The 25,154-nt window shown below is 57.3% G+C and overlaps 1 protein-coding gene and 1 long non-coding RNA gene across 6 annotated transcripts; both read right to left on the bottom strand.

The window, feature by feature from the left end:
• Nucleotides 1–241: 241 nt before the first annotated feature.
• On the bottom strand, nucleotides 242–23,273 carry DPP3 (dipeptidyl peptidase 3). 5 transcript variants are annotated; one of them, XM_084893539.1, is made up of 18 exons: nucleotides 23,122–23,273; nucleotides 21,740–22,014; nucleotides 18,157–18,246; nucleotides 17,562–17,699; nucleotides 16,982–17,056; nucleotides 16,433–16,526; nucleotides 14,834–14,964; nucleotides 14,614–14,744; nucleotides 14,312–14,370; nucleotides 12,678–12,872; nucleotides 12,403–12,515; nucleotides 11,989–12,081; nucleotides 9,983–10,045; nucleotides 9,759–9,883; nucleotides 9,564–9,684; nucleotides 8,107–8,286; nucleotides 7,285–7,447; nucleotides 242–811 (listed from the first exon to the last, which is right to left on the bottom strand). In XM_084893539.1, the coding sequence occupies exons 1-18, from the start codon at nucleotides 23,171–23,173 to the stop codon at nucleotides 651–653; spliced, it is 2,259 nt and encodes a 752-aa protein (XP_084749665.1). In that variant the 5' UTR covers nucleotides 23,174–23,273; the 3' UTR covers nucleotides 242–650. The 5 variants fall into 5 exon arrangements, with proteins under 5 accessions (XP_084749665.1, XP_084749664.1, XP_084749666.1 ...); XM_084893538.1 differs by having other exon boundaries at nucleotides 21,740–22,017; nucleotides 23,122–23,255; XM_084893540.1 differs by lacking the exon at nucleotides 23,122–23,273 and adding an exon at nucleotides 22,760–22,892 and having other exon boundaries at nucleotides 21,740–22,017.
• On the bottom strand, nucleotides 818–7,219 carry LOC311627213. The gene is made up of 3 exons (XR_014795861.1): nucleotides 6,481–7,219; nucleotides 4,855–6,269; nucleotides 818–2,814 (listed from the first exon to the last, which is right to left on the bottom strand). It is a non-coding gene; the product is annotated as an uncharacterized lncRNA (long non-coding RNA).
• Nucleotides 23,274–25,154: the final 1,881 nt, after the last annotated feature.

Raw genomic sequence — 25,154 nt, 5'->3', positions numbered from 1 at the left:
GAGATTAAAGCCTGAGATTCTGACTGAAGTTGCAGGTTTCTAGTTTTTAGACTCCCAGAATATTTCAAAATACAAGAAATGCCACAAAAGAGGACTGCAGAAATGGTGCTATGTACAATGCTGTCACTGCGTGCACATATCCTCAGGAGATGGAAGCCTGAACATGACCCTCCTGCCCCCTCCCCAGCCCTGGACCCACTACCCTGCGAGGAGCAGAAGAAAAGTGAAGCAGAGACAAGGAGCAATTGGCTCAGACCACAGTGTTTATTTATTTCTAATATTTATTTTTCTGGTTATAAAAGTAATACATGAAGAGCACTGGACAGGGAGAGGTTTTGAGTCCTGCAGGCTCTAGATGGGTCACTTCTCAGAACTTCCGTTTCCTCGTGTGGGAAACAGGACAAGGCGCCCTGCCGGCCTCGCCCGGCCCACAGAGGGCAGCACAGATCAAACGAGATTAACACAGGGAAGTAGTTGGTAAAGTGGAAAGTGCTGATGCACGGAAGGGGTTAATGTCACCACCCTCAGCTGAGGTAGCACCAGGCCTGAGCTCCGGCCCCTCCCTTGGCCCCCGGATGCGCACCTAAAAAAGGGGCCACCTGCAACCTTGGTTGGATGGCGCGGGGGAGGGGCTGCACAGATAATCTGCGTTACGCCTGGCCAGATGGAGCCTTCCAGAAGCGGGCATCAGCGGTGGCCAGCTGCGTGAGGACCTCCTCCAACTCGGGCCCATCCTCAGGGAAGCGCTCGGAGAAGGACCGGATGAGACCAGCAGCCGAGGCCTCGTACTCAAGAAGCTGCACTTCTGAGCCTGGGGAGGAGATGGAGAGAAAACAGCAGCAGAGAAAGTCTTAATAGGGAAGCAGAATTGTCATCACCACCATCGTCATCATCATCATCATCTTCATCATCATCAGTGGCTAGTTCTTCCTGAGCTCCTGCCGTGTGCCAAAAACTGTGCCCAGTGTTTTAGGTTTATTATCTATTCATCCTTACAATAATCCTACGAGGAAGGAAATATTAGAGGGCGAGGACTTAACGAACTGCTGTATTCATCCATTCAATTAATAAAAGATGGGTGCCAGGTGCCGTGCCAGGATAAACAGACACTGTCCTTGGCCTCCAGGAGCTTACAGTCCAGCAACTGCTTAACCTCTGCCCACTGTGGGACCTCAGACAAGCTTCTCAACCTCTAAGCCTCAGTTTCCTCATCTGTGAAGTGGGGGTGAGCACAGTGCCTTGTCCCTCAAGGAGCTGTAGTGATTACATATAATAATGCATCAAGTGAGTGGTCCACAAGTGCCAGCTACCACCAGCAGCGTTATCTCTGACCTACTTACTCATCTGTTAAGGGAGGCAGTTCCCCCGAACACACTCCCCCACAGTGCCTTGTGCTCTGTGGCAATGTGCCCTGCACAGAGCTAAGAGCACAGGCTCTGGGTGCAAATGGCCCAAGTTCAAATTCTGGTTCTGCCACCACTAGTTGAGTGACCTCAGGCACATACAGTCCCTCTGTGTCTCAGTTTCCAGCTGAAAAGTGGGGACTTAATCCATGGGAAGTTTTTACCCAGGGCCTGGCATATAAAAGTCCTAGGAAGGCCGAAACTGGTTTGGCTCAGTGGTAAAGCGTCAGTCTGCGGACTGAAAGGTCCCAGGTTCGATTCCGGTCAAGGGCATGTACATTGGTTGCGGGCACATCCCCGGTAGGGGGTGTGCAAGAGGCAGCTGGTCGATGTTTCTCTCTCATCGACGTTTCTAGCTCTCTATCTCTCTCCCTTCCTCTCTGTAAAAAATCAATAAAATATATATTTTTTAAAATAATAATAAATAAATAAAAGTCCTAGGAAGTTAGCTAGCATCATCACTACCAACACTACCTTTGAAAATCTAAACAAAAAACTAAAAAATAAACAAAAAGAAAATCCAACCTGGCCTTCGGCCTCCTGTAATCACCACTTCCTCCCCAGAATCTTCCCTGACTCCCCTGAAGGTGAACTTGATCTTGTCTCCACCTGTTCAAACCACTGTCTGCGCCTCCTGGGCACTCACGCAGGCTTCCCTAATGGGCTGTGAGCTACTTAAGGCGAGGTCCTGGGTCCCATTCACCTCTTGATCCCCAAAGGCCCTTGCAGGGCAGAACAATCAAAGTGATGACGATATTGTCCATGTAACGAGCACTTAATGTAGGCCTCGTATGATTCATATTCGTCATTCATTCATTCATTCATTCGCTTATTTGCCAGGCACTGAGCAGCTCCAGTGTGCCAGGCCCCGTGCTGGGTGCAGGGGACACGCTGCTTCCGCGTCATGGAGACGAGGCAGACAGGAAGATGGCAGAGTGACGGGAGCATGAAGAAGAGAAAGCCAAGAGGGACGAAAGGGGTTGCTTTAGATCAGGGGTCTTCAAACTACGGCCCGCGGGCCACATGCAGCCCCCAGGGGAGTCTGATCCGGCCCGCCAGGTTTTTTGGGCAGTGAGCGCAGCCGAGGTGTTACAGTAGGAATTAGTAGTTCATATAGTCCGGCCCTCCAGCTCTCTGAGGGACTGTGATCTGGCCCCCACTTTAAAAAGTTTGAGGACCCCTGCTTTAGATGGAGGGGTCAGAGACAGCCTCTCCCGGGAGATGCCATTAGACAGAGCCCCAGATGACAAGAGCCAGTCAGCCAGAGGCCTGGGAGAGGACTGGCCACGCAGAAGGAACAGCGAGTGCAAGAGTTAGAGGAGCAGCTGAGACCGGTTTGGCTCAATGGATAGAGCGTCGGCTTGGGGACTGAAGGGGGGACCCGGGTTCGATTCCGGTCAAGAGCATGTACCTTGGGAGAAATCCAAGATGGCTGCTTGGGTAGGCAACTAGCCGCAGCCGCACACAACAATTTTAATAAAATACAACTAAAATATAAAATGGACATTACCCAGAACTACAGGAAAGTCGACTGACTGGAAATCCTACAACAAGAAGCAAGGAGAAAACCAGAAGGAAGCACGGAGGAGCTGTAAAAGCCTAAGGTATGGAGACACACGGCGCGCGCGGAGAGGACGGAGCCGGAGAGGAGGGAGGCCGAGTGCCTGGCGGGCGTTCCCTAGCGGAAAGGAGATAAAACTCCGACTGTGCTGGGCCCCTGACTGCTCTGAACCCCAGTTCTGGGCCAGACCCCGGGGACCCAGGCTCATCCACAGGGAGCTGGGCTGTAAGGCGGAACCCGGGGTAGCGGAGAAAGGAGGTCCCGGAGGCGCGCACACTGCCCCCAGAGAAGGGACGGTCGGCTGTGCCGCGGGATTGCCCTGACGGGAAGGAGACTGGGGCTCCAGACTGCTATGAACGCCACCTCCAACTCCACTTCCAACTGAACTGAACCCCAATACCGGGCTCATTGGGGGAGAGCATAGACTGTTTGGCAGCAGGCGAAAATCGAGGGCACCTTTCTCTCAGAGGCGCCGGCAGCGAGCACTGAAGGACCCGCATAGGGCGGGGCTGACGGAAGCCAAAGCTGCAGGCTCCACCCTGAAATCCCATCCCATCTGTAACTGCGAAATGCGACAACAAAATAGATCACAAACGAAAGAAATGGAGGACAAAAAGCGTCTGGATATAGAGTTCAAATCTACGCTTATAAGGTTTTTCAAGAATTTCCTAGAAAAGATGGATAAGGCCTATGAGGATATGAAAAGAGATCAACTAGAATTAATAAGGAGTCAACAAGAAATGATAAGGGATCAACAAGAAATAAAGAATACATTGTCTGAAATAAAAAATATTCTACAGAGTCCTAAAAACAGAAGGGAAGATCGCAAGAATCAAGTCAAAGATTTGGAACATAAAGAGCCAGAAGACACTCCTCCACAGAAGCTAGAAGGCAAGAGAATCCAGAAAATTGAAGATAATGTAAGAAACCTCTGGGACAACTTCAAGCGAACCAACATCAGAATTATGGGGGTTCCAGAAGATGAGAGAGAGCAAGATATCGAAAACATACTGAAAGAAATAGTGACAGAAAACTTCCCCCACCTGGTGAAAGAATTTGACTTACAAGTCCAGGAAGCGCACAGAACTCCAAACAAAAGGAATCCAAAGAGGACCACACCGAGACACATCATTATTAAAATTCCAAGAGCAAAAGATAAAGAGAGAATATTAAAAGAAGCAAGAGCAAAGAAGGTAGTAACTTATAAAGGAGCACCTATACGATTGTCAGCTGACTTCTCAACAGAAACCATGCAGGCCAGAAGGGAATGGCAAGAAATATTCAAGGTGATGAATAGCAAGAACCTACAGCCAAAAATAAGCTACCCAGCAAAGCTATCACTCAGAATCGAAGGCCAGATAAAGAGCTTCACTAATAAAAAAAAGCTAAAGGAGTTCATCACCACCAAACCAGAATTATATGAATTGCTAAAGGGGGTTCTTTCAGAAGAGAAAGTAAACAAAGATAAAAATTATGAACAACAAATACGTAATTATCAACAAGTGAATCTAAAAACCAAGGAAATTAAAAAAATCTGATGAACAATATTAACTGTTGAATATAATAGAATCAGAGGTATGGAAGGGGAGTGAACTGACGATTCTTGGGGAAAAGGGGAGAGGAGGGCGTGGGAAGAGACTCAACATAAACTGTGCACCTATGGATGAGGACAATGGGGAGAGGGGAAAGGGCAGAGGGTGGGGTGGGAACCTGGTGGAGGAGAGCAATGGTGGGGGGGGGGAGGAACATTTGTAATAATATGAAAAATAAAAACTTAAAAATAAATAAATAAATAAAAATAAAAATGACAAAAAAAAATATAAAAGTGTTAAATAATAATAAAAAATAAAAAATAAATAAATAAATAATAATAAAAAAAAGAGCATGTACCTTGGTTGCGGGCATATCCCCGGTGGGGGGGTGTGCAAGAGGCAGCTGATCAATGACTCTCTCTCATCGACGTTTCTAGCTCTCTATCTCTCTCCCTTCCTCTCTGTAAAAAATCAATAAAATATATTTTAAAAAAATAAAAATAAAAATAAATAAATAAAAGTCCTAGGAAGTTAGCTAGCATCATCACTACCAACACTACCTTTGAAAATCCAAACAAAAAAAAAAGAAAAAAGAAAAAGAAAATCCAACCTGGCCTTCGGCCTCCTGTAATCACCCCTTCCTCCCCAGAACCTTCCCTGACTCCCCTGAAGGTGAACTTGATCTTGTCTCCACCTGTTCAAACCACTGTCTGCGCCTCCTGGGCACTCACGCAGGCTTCCCTAATGGGCTGTGAGCTACTTAAGGCGAGGTCCTGGGTCCCATTCACCTCTTGATCCCCAATGGCCCTTGCAGGGCAGAACAATCAAAGTGATGACGATATTGTCCATGTAACGAGCACTTAATGTAGGCCTCGTATGATTCATATTCGTCATTCATTCATTCATTCATTCGCTTATTTGCCAGGCACTGAGCAGCTCCAGTGTGCCAGGCCCCGTTCTGGGTGCAGGGGACCCGCTGCTTCCGCGTCATGGAGACGCGGCAGACAGGAAGATGGCAGAGTGACGGGAGCATGAAGAAGAGAAAGCCAAGAGGGACGAAAGGGGTTGCTTTAGATGGAGGGGTCAGAGACAGCCTCTCCCGGGAGATGCCATTAGACAGAGCCCCAGATGACAAGAGCCAGCCAGCCAGAAGCCTGGGAGAGGACTGGCCACGCAGAAGGAACAGCGAGTGCAAGAGTTAGAGGAGCAGCTGAGACCGGTTTGGCTCAATGGATAGAGCGTCGGCTTGGGGACTGAAGGGGGGACCCGGGTTTGATTCCGGTCAAGAGCATGTACCTTGGTTGCGGGCATATCCCCGGTGGGGATGTGCAAGAGGCAGCTGATCAATGACTCTCTCTCATCGATGTTTCTAACTCTCTATCTCTCTCACTTCCTCTCTGTACAAAATCAATAAAATATATTAAAAAAAAAAAAAAAAAGAGTTAGAGGAGCAGAGCAAGCTCAGGGGGTTGGAGGGATGGAAAGACCCATGTGCCCGGAGGGCAGTGAACCAGGCAAGAGGGTCGCTGAGGTCGGCAAAGGGCCATGGAGCCTCTGGAGTGGAAAGAGTTTAGGATCAGCCTCTTAAATGCTTCTTCCTCAGCAGGAGGAGGGAATTACTGACTTCAATCCTCACTACCGCCCAGGATGTGAAGAGAAAACGCGTCTATATTGACTCCCGGCTCTTCCAATAGAGAGCTATAAGCCCTTGAGTAATTTACTCTCTGTGCCTTAATTGCCTTATCTGTAAAATGGGGTAATAAAAATATCTACCTCATTGGATTATTCAGTAGGGGTGTCGAACTCAATCAGAGAAGGGGCCAAAATCTAAAATCCAGCCTAAATCGCGGGCCGAATGGTTTACTGAACAGTCATAAACTGACAATGTCATAAACTGACAGCGGAGTGCAGTGATGACAGCGCGGTGCGGGCCACATTGCAAGGCCTGGCGGGCTGGATTTGGCCCGCGGGCCTTGTGTTTGACACACGTGGATTATTGTGAGGATTTAAAGGGTTGGTCCATAGAGAGCACTTAGAACTTGAAGGAAGTACTTAATTCAGGCTCACTCTAACGCAAGCACACATCAAGCCTGGCTTTCTGAATAAAGACACCCAAGTGCAGAGCTGCCAGGTGCTAAGACAAGGTCACAGAGCAATTCCGAAGCTCCTGCCGTAACCTCATCAGTGCCTCGTGAGCCAGATGTCAGGGTAGACACGTCAAGGGGTGAGGGAAGGTGAACCAGCAGGTGCTGGGATCCCCAAGGGCTTTGAATTCAAAAGATCCAAGTGAATGCACACAGGGCCAGGGCTCCTGGGAATGGGATCATCACTTGAGAAGGTACAGGGATCTCTGTCCTGGCTCTGCTGTGTCCCATCGCCCCCTGGGTTCCACTCGGCCTGCCGGGTCCCCACTCACCGCCCGGTGTGACTCAGGTCAGGGCGAGGTCTGACTCTCTGGTACCATGCCTGGCCCCCCTGGGCTCTGTATGTCCCACTAGCCCTGGCTCTGCTGGCCTTTCTCAAACCCTCTGCGGCCATCTTATAATCAGCGGGACCACGGACAGTGGTAGTGTTGGGGGTGATGGTAGATGCCGAGGTTTTGCGAGGTTTTGGCCTGAGGTCTGGCATGAGGAGGATTATGGCAGGGAGACGGGCAGAAGTGACCCCAGAGAGCCCTCCCTGAGCCCCTGGCCACGCACCCCTAGGTGCTCCCCTAGGGCCGCGTGGCCCCTCTGTGCTCCCCTAGGGCCGCGTGGCCCCCACCAGAGGAGGCCCAGGAGGCCGTTACCTTCGAGGCGGGTGTTGGGCTGGACGATGAGCTTCCGGGACTCCTTGCGGAGCAGCACCGTGTCCCTGAGGGTGAGGAAGCACTCGGGCGGAGCGTCGGTGACCGCCGCGTACCCCTCGTACAGGGCCCGGCCTCCGGACACGTCCCCCGTGGACTTCAGAACCTGCGGGGAGGCGGGAGGCATCAGTGCCCGATGGGCGCCCGCCCCGCACCCACAGGGCTCTGCCGGGGCCACAGCTGATGGGGCCCAGCCCTGCACCACATATGCTCCGAGTGCTGCCTGCTGAAGGGGACAGAAAGGCAGACTAAGTGCTTAGCATACAGTGAGCGCCTCTTCAAATACCTAACACACACGTTATAAAGAACACGACACCATACAGCCGCCACCAGCTAAAGTGTGAGTCCGACTGCCTTTCCGTGACTGACCCTATGGCCTCCGGGCTGGAGAAACAGCCCTCAGTTCTGGGCTTTTATTCCCTTGCTTTCCGCTCAACCATACAGTGTGTACATTTTACCGTGATTTGCTTTTTCTGCTCAAGCTATGCCTGAGATTCACTGTGTTCATGCGTGCAGCCCTAGCTCACACCGCTGTAGGGCATTCAACTTATCCCAGTAAACAGACACAAGGAAACCTCTTTGCTGGGCAGCCCTGCCTGATGAACATCCAGGAGACGTGATGGTCTGCAGGCCGGGTGACCGTGCCTCCACACAGGCAACCCGCAGGCCGTCCTCCAGCGTCGCACTGATCAGTCGGGGGGCGGGTGGCAGTCACGGTGGGGAAGGAGGGTGAGCCCGAGGGGCTTCGAGGCCAGAGCCGCTCACCTGCAATCTCCGCAGGAACCGCTCCAGGGCGGGCTTGCCCACCGACCGGATCTTGCCGCGGTCGAGGCGGACCCGGGCGTCCGGGCGCCCATCGGAGCCTGTGGTGGGAGTGATGGTGACGAGTCCCTCGCCGGCCTCCAGCAAGACCCTCAGGATCACAAACCGGGCCTGCATGTGGGCCTGCGGGGGCCAGGGAGAAAGAAGGGGTCATCGTAGCCCTTAGGTAAGATCTACTAAGTGTTTGATCCAAGACCGGATATATAATCCTTGCCCACTGTCAGTTATCCTTACTGTATTCTCTCCTTTTCTGCCCATTCCTTCTCCCTCAGGTGCCCCCTCCTTCCTTGGCTCATAAGGGAGGGCAGGCTGCCCTGGGGGACACGGAGGCCATTTGCAGGCAGGACCTGGGCACCCCTGGCCACCAGCATGCCCTCTGTTGCTCCACACTGGCCCCTGTGAGAGCCGTTATCCTCAGGCAGCCTCCCCTCTCGGACCCCAAGCACTTTCCCCTCCACAACCTTGTTTGCAGTCAACAGAGGGACAGAGAGGGCATCATTAGTCCCAGTTCACAGGTGACAAAACAGAGGCCCGGAGAGGGAGCGTGACTTGCTCAGGGTCACACGGCTGCTGAGGGAGAGCCAGGACGCACTCAGACCTGTTTCCGGACTCTACCATGTGTACCCTTCTGCTGATATACTAGTGCCTCCTGAAAGCATACTTATTTGACTTTTTAAAACGTTCTACTGCTTACCCTGTCTCCAAAGGACATCTCGTAACCGAGCGGCCCAGCCTGACGGCTCTGGAGGCAGATGCTTGGGTGTGAGTCCTGGCTCTGCTACTCAGCAGCAAGTCACTTACTCTCTTTGGGCCTCGATTGCCTCATCTCTAAAATGTCAGTAATAGCCGAGACCAGTTTGGCTCAATGGAAAGAGCGTCAGCTTGGGGACTGAAGGGACCTGGGTTCGATTCCGGTCAAGGGCATGTACCGTGGTTGCGGGCACATCCCCAGTAAGGGGCGTGCAAGAGGCAGCTGGTCGATGACTCTCTCTCATCGATGTTTCTAACTCTCTATCTCTCTCCCTTCCTCTCTGTACAAAATCAATAAAATATATTATAAAAAAAAAAAAAAAAAAGAGAGAAAAGATAAAGATTGACTTTAAAAAAAAAAAAATGTTAGTAATAGCAGCACCGCCCTCCCGGGGCTGGCACTAGGGACACATGAGTGGATTCCTGCCAAGTGCTCAGTGCGGGGCCTGGCACAGAGTGAGCCCTGAGCTAGCCACCCGCTGGGGGGTCGCAGTAAAACCGTCATTCCATTTCCCTCGAAGGCGGGCAGGGAGCTCGTCACTCCCATTTCCCACGGCACCGACGGGACCTGTCCCCACAGGCAGCGGAGTCTGAGACGGCCCGAGCCCTGCACCCAGGCCAGGCGCCCCCTCCTGAGGGCCCGGGCCCACCTGCCGCCAGCTGGAGGCCTCGGGGGTGTAGAACTCCAGCGCCAGCAGCCCCGCCCGCACCATGTTGAGCCAGTTCACGTAGATCACGTCCTCCGCGTCCGCCCCCTCGAAGCCGAAGATCCTGGGGACGGAGGGAGGTGTCAGGGGTCCGAGGCTGCCCGGGCCCTGCCCTCCCTGCCGGCCGCCCCCACCTACTCCAGCACTTGGGGGTGGAGGCAGAGGTAGAGGCCCACGCTCTCCGCCCGGCACTCTTCGTAGCTGGAGGCGATGGTGCTGAACTTGCTGTCCCAGGTCTCCCCGCTGCGGTACCAGCTCTGGATCTGGGAGGGGGGCCCGGGGAGCAGGTGTGAGGACGGCCGCCACCCCGCTGGGCCCACCCTCCCTCCCGGCACCCCGGGGCTCCGCCAGGCCACCCTCACCTGCTCCCCGGTCTCCGGGTTGATCACCGTCTTCTGGTCGAAGTTGAATGCTCCTTTCTCGTCCTGCGGGAGAAGGGTCACTGGCAGGGGGCGGGCGGGAAAAGGTGCCCGTGCCCGGGTCCGGGTCTTCGGGCCGCGGCTCCGAGAGCCTGATAAGTGGCTCAGAAAGACGGCCGGGCACCGGGGGCGGACAGCAGGGGACCAGGGGCGGACAGCACGGGACCGGGGGCGGACAGCAGGGGACCGGGGGCGGACAGCAGGGGACCGGGGGCGGACAGCAGGGCACCGGGGGCGGACAGCAGGGGACCGGGGGCGGACAGCAGGGGACCGGGGGCGGACAGCAGGGGACCGGGGGCGGACAGCAGGGCACCGGGGGCGGACAGCAGGGGACCGGGGGCGGACAGCAGGGGACCGGGGGCGGACAGCAGGGGACCGGGGGCGGACAGCGGGGCATCGGGGGCGAACAGCAGGGGACCGGGGGCGGACAGCAGGAGCAGCAGGTCCATCGACACTTTGCTGCCTCCGAACCTGAGTCCTGGGACCCCCGCTGCGCTCTGAGCCCCGGGAGGCAGGAGAACACGGCCCCTGCCCCCAGGCAGGGGGGGCGAGCTGAGGGCCCCAGTTCCCCGGACCCCACCAGAGCGGTCCCAGTGGGTGGGCCAGGGGCCCGCGGCTCCTCCCTCCGGCTCCCGCCCGCTCCCCGGGCTGGCAGAGCCCGGCTCCTGCTCTTCGACCTCAAACAAGCATCGCCCTCACCATCCTGTCCGTGTGCTCAGCACCTTTCACACAGCTTCCCTTCAGTCCTCACAACTACCCTCCGGAGGGTCTGCTGTCACCCCACTGCACAGGGCAGGACACTGAGGCTCAGAAACCAAGACCCCCGAACAACCAGAGCACACAACCCTGTGCTCACTGCCTCTTAATAATGCATCGGCCTGCGGACTCAAGGGTCCCAGGTTCGATTTCGGTCAAGGGCACATACCAGTGGGGGGTGTGCAGGAGGCAGCTGATCGATGTTTCTCTCTCATCGATGTTTCTAACTCTCTATCCCTCTCCCTTCCTCTCTGTAAAAAAAATCAATAAAATGTATTAAATAATAATAACGTGTTCTTACTAAGAACACATTTGCTAAGGGCCTCCGTGTGCCAGGAAAGCCCAGGGCTTTGCTGTGATCCCTCACAACAGCCCAGAGAGTAGGGGTTGGGAACCCTGTTTTACAGACATGTCAACTGAGGCTCAGCGACGCGAACACACTTTTCCACGCTCGTCCCGGCTTCCCTGTGACTTCAAGGCCCAGACGAGGCCTGACGCCAGACGGCTGCTCCCACCAGCTGCTCCTCGAATCCTCCTGACGTCCAGGCCCGGATCCCAAGCCCAGCTCTGGTCCTTCCTTCCCCACTCGGTGGGCAGCCCCACCCACAGGGAGCAAGGCCGCCCTGGAGCTCACACTCTCAATGCTCTCCCCACCCCCTCAGCTCTCATCCCCGCAGCTCTGTGCTGGGCGGTCACAATGGCGTCTCTCAGCCTGCGAGAAAGCCTGTCTTTTTCACGTTCCCCGAGTGGGTGTCTCGGGCTGCAGCCACTCTGCGCAGCTGGCGGGGAGGGCCGCTGTGGGAGAGGCTCGCTGCCATACCCGGAGGGGACAAGCTCCAGGAACGGCCCTACAGACAGACGGCGCCACAGCCTCGGGACCAGAGCGTCAGACTGTCCCCGGGGTGGCCGAGTCCCACCCTCAGGGCGGCTTCCCTGGCTGGAGCCCGGCCATTCCTCCTCGGGGGAGACCCTGGGGGCACCCCAGCTGGACTGTCCTGCGGGTCCCATTCAGCCCTCGGAGCTTCTGGGACATCTCGGGGGAGGGTGACATAGGGACTTGGCTGCTTAGGGGGCCTGTTCGCCACCTGCCCCAAAGCCCCTGGGGGCCAATCCTGGGGCAGCCTCGCCCCCGAGAAGGGCCGATGAGGGCGGGGGGCTGCGGGCCGGAGCCAGGGCCTCCGGCGCGTCCTCACCTGCACGAAGAGCTTGCCGCTGCCGTGGCCCAGCAGCTCGTGCAGACCCACCTGCACGTCGAAGGAGGGCCCCTTCCAGCGGATGTACAGGTCCTGCCGAGACAACAGAGCCACACCGTCCACGTCCCGCCACGGCACGCAGCCTGCCACGGCCACGCCACCTCGGGCTCCACGGCGGACACGCACGGCCCAGCCACGGCCACGCTGCCCGCCACGCCGAGGGCCGGTGCGGTGCACGCGTGGTGACGGGCCGTGACACCTCGGCTCCACGGCAGACACCGCAGGGCCCAGCTCCTCCGCCGCGGCCCAGGGGGAAGGGCTGCTCCCTTTGACCTGAAGTCCCGGGTCACCGGCTGAGAGGCGGCTCGTCCCCGGACCCTGCGCCAGGGCCTGCCTCCCGCGGCCAGCGCCCACCTTGTCCTCCTCCTCCAGGAAGGTGAGCTTCTCCCGCTGCGTGGCGTAGGCCACAGCCAGCACGTTCCCCAGCGACACGTTCTTAAAGCCTTCCGTCTGCCGCAGGTCATCGTCTGCAGGGGCGGGGGGGTCCGGGGAGGAGGGCACGGGGGCGGGTCACAGGCGGGGCATCGGACCAGGGCAGCAGGCTGGGTGTGAACGGAGGGGGCAGTAGTGCCGGGCGCGTGTGGAGGAGGAGGAGGAGGGGGGGGGGGAGGCTCTGGACGGAGGCTCACAGTTGGGGATGTTGATGCCGGCGGGAATGCCGGAGCCCGCGAAGGTGAGGACGTCCAGGGAGGTGAAGTCCGGGGTCAGGAACTTGTCCTTCTCGAAGGCGGGGGGCCAGGGCAGCTCCTTCAGCAGCTGCTCCGCACTGGCCACCAGCCGCTCGAACTTGGCGCTCATGGCCTTGTTCACCATGGCCACGAAGCCTGCGGGAGGAGGGGGGAGGGAGGGCAGGGTTGGGGGGCCCTCCCCCTCCCCCCTCCCCCCTCCCCTCGCTGGCCTTCAGCACGGAGCACCGTCCGCTGCGCGCCCCAACCCTGTGCTGCCACTGGGGAGGCAGGACCTGCCTGGGGCGGCTGGAACGGGGAGAAGGGCTTCGCTGGGGAACAGCTGAGCCGAATCCTAAAGGTGTTTGTGGGAGTGCATGGGGGGAGGTGGGGAGATCGGATTCCCCGTGGAAGGGACTGAGGAGCAAAAAAAGGCGCTTTTGCCCTGACCGGTGTGGCTCAGTGGATAGAGCATCGGCCTGCAGACTCAGGGGTCCCAGGTTCGATTCTGGTCAAGGGCATGTGCCTTGGTTGCGGGCACATCCCCACTGGGTGTGTGTGTGGGGGGTGTGTGTGCAGGAGGCAGCTGATCAATGATTCTCTCTCATCGATATTTCTAACTCTCTGTCCCTCTCTATTCCTCTCTGTAAAATATCAATAAAATATATTATTTTTTTTAAAAAGTGTATTCCAAATGTTAACCTTGGCGTGGGTGCAATCACAGTTTTTTCCTGTAGTTTCAAAATTGCTGACCATGAACATGGGCGACCTTCCTAATCACACAGTGAGTTCCGTAAAACATGGGAGGCCTCTGAGCTCGGGGCTGCAGAGGCGGCCGTGGGGTCCAGCCCTCAGACAGCCCTGGCGGACCAGGCCCCGGCAGGAAGCTGTGGCGTGCACGTCTGTCACCCCCTCGGGCCCTGGCTGCCTGCTCCCGCCACCTTGTCCCCGGGCCTGGTCTATGGGCTCATGTCTAAGCCCCCTGCTGGCTCCTGGGACTTTCCTCTCCCCCCGCAAGTTACCCTCTCTGGCTTTTTGGCAGCTGGATGCTCCAGACTCTATGTCCAGGAGCCTGGCAGAGACGGGCTGCCCTGCCTTGCAGAGGTGGGTCCGGTGGAGCGTGCGGGCACCGGGGCCGAGGCGGCCTGCCGCCTGCCCTGGGTTCCATTATGCTCACAGTCACCCAGCACTTCCATGTGCCTGGCATGTGCTGAGCACACACCACCCTCCCCCCGACACCCAGAGGGCGTGACTGGTGCTCAGAGTGGGGGTACCTGACGAGGAAGCAAAGCCAGGCACGGAGCAGACAGCCTGTGTCCAGCCCAGACACCAGAGGCAGCACCAACGCGGCTCGGAGCCGAGGCACCTGGGTTCGGCCACCCACCGACCGTGCTCCAGCTCCCACCTCTGTGCGGTGAGGACAGAAATCCCCACAGGACACAGGTGTCCCCATGAGCCGCACAGGCAAGGGGCCTGTACATGGGGCACCGTCACGGCCAGCAGGGGTCAGTGTTACCGTTACTGCCAAGGGGCGGTGAGACCCCTCAGAGGACACAGGGGGAGGGTCTCCAGCTGGCCTCCCGCCGCCCAGACGTTACCTTCGAACTCTCCACGGGAGCCGAAGGGGTCTCGGTAGCTCTCGATGAACCCGATGTAGCTGGGGGAGAGAAGGGAGAGCTGAGGAGGGTGGCAGGAGGGGGGGCAGGAGGGAGAGCTGAGGAGGGTGGCAGGAGGGGGGGCAGGAGGGAGAGCTGAGGAGGGTGGCAGGAGGGGGGACGGGGGGGCGGGGGGGGGGTAGAAGGGGTAGGCAGGAGGGGGGGCAGGAGGGAGGACGGGGGGCAGGAGGGGTGGCAGGAGGGAGGGCAGGGGGGCGGGGGGCGGGGGGCGGCTGGGCCCTCACCTCTCCACGATGGGGCCTTTGTCCTGGATCCAGAAGCGGGAGCCCCGCTTGTGGGCCTCGATGGAGCCCTGGGTGAAGCTCTCCACGTACTGGGCCAGCATCTGCTCCTGGTGGCTGTTGGCCGCGTACGTCTGGGGCGCGAAGAGGCCGATCAGCCTCGGGCCCCCGCCCCCCCCCCCCCCCCCCGAGCCGCCCGGAGCTGCCTCCACCCCAGGCCCACCTTGGCCTTCTCCAGCTGCTCCACCACCTTGTGCAGGATGGGCGCGTAGTCCCCCCGGGTCACCCGGAAACGGCGCCCCCGGAACTCGTGGCTCTTCAGCTTGGAGGTCATTTCGGGGTCTAGAGCGGGCTCTGAGGGAAGGGGGCGTCGCTCAGGGAAAAGGCGAGTGCAGAGCACCCCGCGGGCTCCTTACCCTGACACGGACTCTCAGCTTTCCCGCAGCTGCTCACGGCCTACAGAAATCAACATCAACTTCCATCTTCGAAAACAGATATGCTAGGGCCCAAGCCAGTGTGGCTCAGTGGCTAGGTCGGCTTGTGGATTGAAGGGTCCCAGGTTCAATTCATCAAGGGCATGTACCTCGGTTGCAGGCTCCTCCCTGGTCAGGGCTAGTGCAGGAGGCAACCAATCAATATGTTTCTCCCTCATCGATATTTCTCTTTGTCTTTCCCTCTCTCTTCCACTCTCTCAAAAAAAAAAAAAAAAATCAATGAAAAAATATCCTCGGGTGAGGATTAAAAAAATAGAGAGAGACATATTAGGTAACATGAAATATTTTAAGTGCTTTACATGTGGCTACTCATTTAAGCCTCATAGCCATCCGGGGGAGGGGGGGATCATTATCTCCATTTTACAGATGGGGAAACTAAGGCAACCTTAGGCTAATTAAGTTTTCTAAGGTCACACAGGCCAGCTAGTGGCCAAGGAGGGTTCAAACCCAGTGTGGCAGATTGTATTTTAAAAACACAGCCTAACTGTAATGACAATGGAACTTATAAGGAGACAAAAGGGCGGTAGACACGAGAAGCGAAGAAAGAAGGTGGAGAGGCTGAGGAAGGGCCCTGAGCCAAGGAGTGCAGGCCGCCGCCCCCAGAAGCTGAAAGAGGTAAGGAAACACATCCACCCCACCCAGAGGCTCTGGAAGGAGCTGGAGTCTTATTTTAGACTCGGACCTCCAGAACTGCAACAGAATAAATGTACGTTGTTTTATGCCACTAAATTTGTAATTCATTACAGAAGCAACGGAATACTGATACTCTGTTGTATGTTACTTGTTGCCTATGATCAATAAAATATACTTACAGATTATACAAAAAAAAAAAAATATATATATATATATATATATATATATCTGAGCAGCTGGAGCCAGCTGTGCCTGAAGCCTTCATACTCTGGGCTTCTTAATTACCCCTGTCTGTAAGTCCCCTTTTGGTTTATTTACTTAAAAAAATATATATGTTTTATTGATTTTTTTACAGAGAGGAAGAGAGAGGGATAGAGTTAGAAACATCGATGAGAGAGAAGCATTGATCAGCTGCCTCCTGCACACCTCCTACTAGGTATGTGCCCGGAACCAAGGCACATGCCCTTGACCGGAATCGAACCCAGGACCCCTCAGTCTGCAGGTCTGCAGGCTGTCGCTCTATCCACTGAGCCAGACCAGTCAGGCTCCCCTTTCGGTTTAGATAAATCTGAAAGATTTCCTCACTTGTAATCAGAGCTCTGAATAACAAAGTGGAGGGACTTGGCTTTTCCTGAGGGACCTTCGGGGAATTCGGAAGCTCATGACCCCCGCGTACGGGCCAGAGAGGAGCTCACCTGTGCCGAGCACGGAAGCCAGGCGCACCTCGTAGCAGGGCTTCCCGTCCTGGTCAGCGGCCTTGAAGAGCCGGGTGTTGTAGGCACTGAGGTTCTGGAAGAGACCAGGGTGGGGGGTGAGGGAGAGGAAGTCCAGGGGGGGCTGTGGGGGTTGGGGGGGGGGGAAAGCCAGTCACACTGAGGAGAGGAGATGTGGAGCCCTGGCCGGGCTGCTGGGAGCAGGGAGAGCCGGGAAACTGCTCAGGAGACTGAGTACTAACGCTCCTAAGCGCTGACCCACGGTGCCCAGCACCGCATGGCAGCCAGCCCAGGGCCTCGCAAGGCAGGGCCCATTTCACAGACCAAGAAACTGGTCACAGAGCTGCTGAGCTGGGGGGTGAGCCCCACCCGTCACCCCCCAGCAGCTCTGATGTTCTGGAGGCTGTCATAGCCCTTCAGCCTGGGGAGGAGAGGGGTGGGGTGGGGGCGTCCAGAACCCAAGCCGAGTCCCAGGAGTAAGTGCCAGTGGCGAAGGGGCCCCATCAAACCATGACCCCAAGTTCCCCAGACCTGTGAGTCCAGGAAGTCTTGGGCCAGCTTGGCATCTTCCATGGTGCAGTCCCCGGAGAAATAGGTGGTGATGCCCTGTGGGGAGGGGCGATGGGAGAGTGCGGAGGGCGGGGACCCCAGGGGCGGCTGGCCAATCTCCCTGGCACCCTCTCCAGCCCAGCCTCCTGCCTCTCCCCAGCAGCCTCCACCCTGCCCCCTCCATCTCTTCCCAGGAAGAAAACTGTGAATCCAACAACGGAGGAAACAGAGGCCCATCTCCGGCTCCCGCAGCTTGGCCCAGCCTCTCGCAGGCGGGCCCAACTCTCAGCGCCAGGATGCTCACCCCACGCAGCTCCCAAGAGCCGGGAAGCCTGACCCCCTCCTCTCCTTCCCGCCCCAGCTCCCTCAGCTCCTCTCTCCTTCCCTCCGTCTGCACACAGCATCCCAGGGTGCCAGGACGCATTCTATCCATTTTGCAGATGGCAAAACTGAGGCCCGAGGTGGAGGCGCTTTGCCTCATGAGTGCCAGGCAGAGCCACCACCTCTCTGCACACACCCGGCGGCCCTGAAGGAAGCCCTCCGCTCCCGGGAGGGACCTTACCTCCTTCCCCAGCCCAAGGTGCCGCAGCCTCGGCTCCAGAGAGAACATGAGCTCCCCGCAGGTCTGCCAGAGGCCCCGCACTGCCTCCGGGTGCTGCTGGGCGGCCTGACTCCCCAGGATCACACGCTCCAGCTTGTCCTGCGGGGAAGGAGCCACTGGCCTGGCCACACCGTCCACACCTGCCCCGGAGCCCCCACCCCGCCCAAGCTCTGATCCCACCGCGTGAGACCTCCAGCGGCCGATGGCCCGGCAGCACCGGCAGTGCCCGAGACGTGTCTGCCCCAGACATTTCTGTCAGAAGCTGCATCTACACGATCGCCAGGCAGTGCGTGTGCACAGGAGGGGCGGGAGCCTGGTGCCACAGCTGCCGCGGCCCCAGGCGGGCCCGAGCCCCAGCCCCAGGGAGGGACTCCCCGTGCCAACAGCTTCATTTCTGCCAGCACCCCAGGGTTTCCAGAGCCCACCCCTGGGTCAGCACGGCCAAGGGGCGGTCATGCAGATGGCAGTCACAGGGTCAGTGCTCTGCTCAGGGCCCCAAGCCCACCCCGCTGGCCCCGAAACCCCGGCCTTCCCCAGCCCCCTCCCCGAGGCTCACCTTGGGCAGGTTGGGGACAAACTTGGTGTCGCCAAAGGACTTGTAGTTGCCCATGTTGGAGTAGACGCCCGCGGCATAGACCAGGAACGCCTGCGGGGAGGGGGCGTCAGACACCGGGAGGGGCCTGACCAGGCCAGTGCACAGAGATGGCAGCGCCCAGTGGAACCAGCGCGGGTGAGGCTGGGAAATCTGGGGGCAGGACCCAGATCCCGAGAAGCCCCACATACCACAGACCTTCACAGACCAATCTTCCCACGCCCACTGTCCCTCCACACCGGTCTCAGCTCCTCCACCTTTGTCCCCGCCTGCCCAGCGCCCGCTCAGCCACCGCGGCCATCCCACACGCCCTCCAGGCCCATGGAAACACCGCCCCCTGGTGCAGGAGACCCGGTCCTCTGCCCCCACCTGGCCGGCAGCGAGCGGGCACCGGAAGCATTCACCGTAGGGCCAGCTGCTTTGTGGCTTCTGCCCCAAATCTAGTCTCCCTTCCTCCGGCCTCACATCTCCCTTCCCCCCAAACACATTTACAAAACCCAAGTCCACTTTCAAAGAACACTGTGCGCTCTCCTGGGCAGTGGCAGTCCCTTATCATAGAAATTTTTATCCTAATTCCCGCCTTCCCTCCCTCGTATCACTGCTGTCATTCATCTCACCGACAGGTAACATGCGTATGTTTGATTTACAGACAGACAGACAGACACGTGTGATTGAACACCCCGTTGCCATGATTTTGAACAAGTTGCTCTCTCTTGGATCAATTAAGAATCAGAAAAAAAAAACACACAGGCTTTTATTTTACCTTCACTTAGTCCCTCTCCAGTGCTCTCCCTACATCACCCACGTAGATATGAGTTTCTGGCCTTACAGCCTTTCCTTCTCTCTAAAGAACTCCTTCTAACATTTCCTGCACAACAGGCCCACTGGCAGCACATTTCTCAGTCATCACTGCTTCAGATTTTCTTCTGTTCCTCCTGATGTCCCCATTACACACAGGTATGCCTCTTCTGGGCGTCCCTGACCCCCCACCCTCACGCCCATCTCTGTTCCTCTTTGCTTTTCCGTTTTGGAGGTTCCTGTTGAGATATCCCCAAACTCGGAGATTCTCTCCTCTGCAGGGCCCAGGCTCCCAATGAACCCCTCAAAGGCATCCCTCACTTCTGTCACAGTGTCTCCGGCCTTCGGCAGAGCCTGCCCAGGGCTCTTCCTCAGCTTTCCCGCCTGTGTGCACTGCTCTGCTTCCTGTCACGTGGCCTATCTTCACCATCAGAGCCCTGAACATGCGACCAGAGCCGGTGAAACCCTGGTGTGAGGAGCCCAGCATGCCTGGTGTCTCTGACTGTGGTTCTGATGTTCGCTCTGTCTCTCCCCACCGTGCTTCCTGCCTTTGGGATGCTCTGTCAGAGCATTCTGATAGCAGGCACGGTGTCCTGGCTGGAAGCAGCGCCTGCTGTAAAGAGGCTTCCGGGAGGTGGCAGCAGGTCTGGGAGCAGGAAAAGCATTCTGTGATCCCGCGATAAGGTCTCCGTCTGTTCCTTTTCTTTTTTGTTTGTTTTAAAGGTCTGACTTGTTTTTCTTGTTTTGCTTCTGCTTTGCTTAAGAAATGTTTTTATTGGTTTCAGAGAGGAATATTTTTAATAAAAATGTATTTAAAAAAAGAGTCTGCCCTGTGACCGCACTCCTCCCAGCCATCTAAGAAGAGCTGCAGATTTCCAGTCTGTCCAGCTTTTTAACTTGTCGTCAGGACAGACGGGGGACTTCGGAGCTCTTTACATGCTGGGCCGGAAACTAGAAGGCGTGATTTCCTTGTTCCTATAAGTCAGTCTGGGGTGAGTTCCTGCTTCTCACGAGCAAAGGGATCCCACTGGAGACAGAGGTCCGTGAGCAGCGCTTTCCATGTGTAAGCACTTCCCCTGCTTCTAGCTCTTTCGCAGAGGAAACCAAGGCCTCGCGCTGGGAAGAAGACAGGGGTTTGAAAAAGACAGAAGAAACAGGCTGGGCCTCAGCTCGGAGATAAGCGATCCAAGCCCTTCGTTTTGCACGAAGGAACCAGGCCACAGGCGCCCGCGTTCCTGGGGAAGCGTTTTCAGAAGATGATTGCCAGCACCCGTCAGGGGTCAATGTGCGGCGTCTCAGACCCAGCAACTCTCCTCGAAACAGACCCTCCTCACCCAGAGCCCAGAGGTGCTGTTTGTGGTTCTGTTTACAGAACCGGGAACAATGAGAGCCCGGCAGTAAAGAGAAGATGGTATTGATGACAGAGTCCACTGCTGGGGAATGCCTCGCAGCCAATAAAAAAGAATGAGGTGGATTTGTATTGATATGTATCCCATGAAAAATTTCCAAGACATAGTGTTTGGTGAAAAAAGCAGGGCTGGAAGAACCCTGATCTCACTGATGTAAAAGAGAAAAGAAGGAACTGAGACATGCACACATGCACGTGTGGGCGTCTCCCGGCTGTCCTCAGGGGCCGCCTCTGGGAAAGGCACTGAGAAGGAGTGATCTCCGCAGTACATGAACAATGCATCCGTGTGCTACTTGGCCAACCGACCCACAAACAAACAAAAACCAGAAACAGGAGGAATGTTTTGCCCAGGGGCACACACACGGTAAAGGACCTGGACAGACACACCGGATGTGCTGCCTGGCCTCATTCCTCTACCACAGCGGTCGGCAAACTCCTCAGTCCACAGAGCCACATGTCAGCAGGACAACGAAATTCCTTTGGAGAGCCACATTTTTTAAACTTAAACTTCTTCTAATGCCACTTCTTCAACATAGACTTGCCCAGGCCATGGTATATTGTGGAAGAGCCGCCCTCAAGGGGCCAAAGAGCCGCCTGTGGCTCTCGAGCCGCAGTCTGCCAACCACGGCTCGACCATCTCTGCATCTCCAGCCGTTTTCTTTTCCCACAGTCCTGCTACAATCACTGCAGCCAAACTTTGTCTTGGAGGCAGGCCACCACAACGCTGAGAGGGACAGACTGCCCTCAGGCGTATTTTGCAAATGAGAAGGCCGAGGCTCCAGTATTTGTAAATTTGGGTCTTAATCCAAAGAGCAAGAAAGACCTTTATACCCCTCCTTCCTGGTCTCTCACACCCACAGACCATTTAAGAAATGCAGGTTGGGCCGAAACCGGTGTGGCTCAGTAGGTAGAGCATCAGCCTGCGGACTGAAAGGTCCCAGGTTCGATTCAGGTCAAAGGCATGTACCTTGGTTGCGGGCACATCCCCGGTAGGGGGAGCACAGGAGGCAGCTGATGGAAGTTTCTCTCTCATTAATGTTTCTAGCTCTCTGTCCCTCTCCCTTCCTCTCTGTAAAATAGGGGTGTCGAACTCAATCAGAGAAGGGGCCAAAATCTAAAATCCAGCCTAAATCGCGGGCCGAATGGTTTACTGAACAGTCATAAACTGACAATGTCATAAACTGACAGCGGAGTGCAGTGATGACAGCGCGGTGCGGGCCACATTGCAAGGCCTGGCGGGCTGGATTTGGCCCGCGGGCCTTGTGTTTGACATATGTGCTGTAAAAAATCAATAAAATATATTTTTTAAAAAGACATGCAGGTTGGCCTGAAAGAACTGACCTGGTACTCCTCCTCGGTGAGGCCCTCGGCCAGGGCGTGCTGGCGCAGCTCCTCGGGGTCCTGGGCGCGGAAGAGGCGGCTGAGCAGGGCGTAGATGTAGGGGGCCTCCGGGGAGGTCTGCAGCAGCACAGCCAGGCCTCCGTACCAGGCCGCGCGCGACAGGTGGTGGGCGTAGAGGCGCTCTGTGGGCGACAGCAGGCGGAAGGCCTCGCGGCAGTCCAGGCTGGACACGCCGATGTCATTGGGCAGGATGTACTGGGTGTCCGCCATGGGTCCTGCTGAGAACCATTGCCATCGTCACACCCCTCTCATGACTTCATCTGATCCTCCCAAAAGCCCACGAGGAAGAAAACGCCATTGCACCCATTCACCAGGTATGCCAACCGAGGCTCCGAGAAGGTCAGGTGGCTCACCCAAGGAAATGACAACATACACGGGTGGGCCATATTTGGCCTGTGGCCCCTCAACCTTGAATATTGAACCCAACTACCTAGTCTTACAGATGGGGAAACTGAGGCCCAGCGAGGTTAGGAGCTGTGCCGAGTAACACAGGGGAAGGGTCAGAAGCTGAGACCTGTGTTTCTAGACTCCCAGCCCTCCTCCTTCTCTTGGCTACCCCTCCTTCTGACCTCCTGGCCTTCAAAATTCTCCTGCAGGCTCTTCAGCTCCACTCACCCCTTGTTCACACCGACAGAGTCCCGGGCTACCAGCTGGAAGACCCGGTTCCAATCTACCAGCTGGAAGGCCCGGTTCCAATCCGGGCTCAGTCCCAGACTCCTAAAATCAAGTCCACTGTTTCGCTTTTCTGGGCCTCCGCCTCTGCGATAGCAACCCCACCCTCACCCGGTGGGTGTGCAAATCAGATAAGGTCACCCGGACGGAATGCACCCACGGCAGCTCATGCTTTTCCTTTCCCCCTCTCCGTGCTCCCGCGATCCGTGCCCTGCATCCTGCTGCTCTCTCCCCGGGCTCGGCGCGGGAGCTCAGAGCCATGAAGTTCGGGGCTGGGAGAAAACACACTTTCTACAGCGAGGGAGGCTGGGGCTGGGCGAGACCAAGAAGCTGACGAAGCTCTCACAGCCTGTGGGGACCCAGGGGTGCCCCGACCCAGGACATGCTCCGCCCCGTCCTCCCTCCCTCACGGGCAGGGTCTCAGACCCCCCGCCGTCCCCCACGCTCCGCCCCAAAGCGCGGTCGCCCAGGTTCTGAGAGGGGCGTTAACCCTTTGCTGCCAGGGGCATGCCTCGGCCTCGGGGCCTCGGGGGCCTCCGAAGGGGAGCTGGGTGGGGGTTCGGAAGGGAATGGCCTTGCACCCGGTCCGGATTCGCCCTGTGCCCCGAGGATGACACCTCGTGACCCGAAACCCGGGCGCCGCGCCTCACCTGCAGCAGCGGCTCCGATCGCACACTCACTTCCTGCTTCCGGCTCCCCCATTCATCGGGGCTCCGCGAGCCCCGCCCCCTCCGGCCAATCGCCGGGCCTCAGGCTCCAGATGGGCGTCCCCTCCAGCCAATAGGAGCGCGGAAGCGTGCTCCGCCGGCCCGCTCGCTCCCCGCTTCCCGGGGCTTCGGGGTCGCGCGGGGGTTGGGGGGTGGGGTCCCCGCAGCCTCGGCCTTTTGTCCGTGGGCGGTGCTCGCGCCGGAGCGGGGACCCGCGTGGCGGGCCTGGCCGCGGCCCGGCCCCGGCAGATCGGGCTGACCAGGCCCTCATCCGGGCGGGGCGGCATGGGTGTCCCTGACGGAGCCCCCGGGACTTCCACTCTCCGCCCCCCACACACACGCAGCCTGGACCCCGAACTCCTTTTGGGGTTTTCCGGGTCCCTGACCTCAGAGTCTGGCAGGTGGAAGCCTGCACCATGGGGAGGATGTGGCGCCCCGCCCTCGCTGGGTTCGATGCCCGGGGGTGGAGACTCTTTGGAGTCGGCCGAGCTCTCCGAGCGGAACGCACAGTGATTTCTTGCTGCTTGTGGGGCGCCTGATGGATGAGAAAGCCGCCTACGACCTAGAAAGGCGGACCAGGGCAGAGCGGGCCTGAGAGCCACCCTTGCGTGTCTGGACGGCCTCCCTGGAGGAGGGCCGGGCCCAGCTGGGACCTAGTGGGAGTATTGGGAGGGTCCCCGATCAGAGTGGAGGCGGGGTCAGGCCATCTGAAGTCGAACTTGGCCTCCACCGCCTACCGGCTGTGTCCTTGGTTGGGTCCCTTGACCTCTCTGAGTCTTGGCTTTCTTAGCAGAAAAACGGGGCTAATAATTGTTCCCTCTCTGAGGGGTGGATGTCAGCTTCAGTGACGTGTCCACTCTTGAGGGATGGATGTCAGCTTCAGTGAAGGGTTGACTGGTCAGTGCTGCCCCCTAGTGTTGTGCAGAGAGGATGCGGGGAGAAGAGGAGACCGGAAATCCACATCCGCTCCTTGCCAGTCTGGGCTTTGCCACCCCCATCTTGCCCCAAAGCAACCTCTGCCCAACCTGAGCACCCACAGAGCTCACAAAGCTCAGCTGTTCGCTCCGAGGGTGAGCATCCTGGGAGGAGCGCAATAAATGGGCCCATGTCCTTAGCAAGCCAGCCTTCTTCCTGGTGCATTTCCATGGTCTGTGAGTACACAATCTTCCTTCCTGACGTGGTGGGGTTGAAATGTACCCCGGGAAAGGGGACAGAAGGCTGCCACTGCCACCAGTGGGTAATTCGGGCCAACAAAAGACCCCGGCGCTCCTGGGAGCCTCAGCAAGCTGCATTTTTCTGATCCTGGCTACTCTGAGCCTAACTGGAGTCCCGTACTAGCAGACGGACATGGAGGATCTCATTTGATTTGTGCAAAAACCTTGAAATAGGATATCATCATTTTACCTGTTGTACGGGTGGGGAAACAGGCTAATAGGTTCGTTTATTTCCCAAAGACCACCCAGCATGTCCTGAGGTGTCCCTGCACTGGGATTCAGCCTTCCTCAGACTCCACCTGCCTGCATGCGCGCGCGCACACACACACACGCACGCACGCACACACACGCACACACACAGCAGTCCACTCCCTGGCGCCCTGACTGTCCCAGCCTTGTCTCTTCTCATGCGGATGAAGAAGAGATGGGTGGGGAAAGTAACATGAAGGACCTACTGTAGTACAGGCACCCTCCATCATTCACAACCACCCGGTGACGGGCTTTTATTCCATTTAACAGCCGAGGAAACGGAGACTCCAGGGGTGGGCAAGGGCAGAGTTGGGCCAAGACCAGGGCTGTCTGACCCCCTCCGCCACCACTTGTGAGTTCTCCTTGGGGCTGTGCCTGTGCCCGGTGCTCATCTCTCTCCCAGAGTCTGAGATTCCCTGCTAGACCTGGGGCCAGAATGTTCCCGTCTGGTTCCCAGGCGGGGCGAGAGAGAAAAGCACTGGGAAGAGCTGGATTCCTAGTGCTGTGTGTGTG

The sequence above is a fragment of the Pipistrellus hanaki genome, assembly GCF_964339955.1.
Source record: "Pipistrellus hanaki genome assembly, chromosome: 9".
Classification (NCBI taxonomy): Eukaryota; Metazoa; Chordata; class Mammalia; order Chiroptera; family Vespertilionidae; genus Pipistrellus; species Pipistrellus hanaki.
This window is presented reverse-complemented; position numbering and strand designations above follow the sequence as displayed.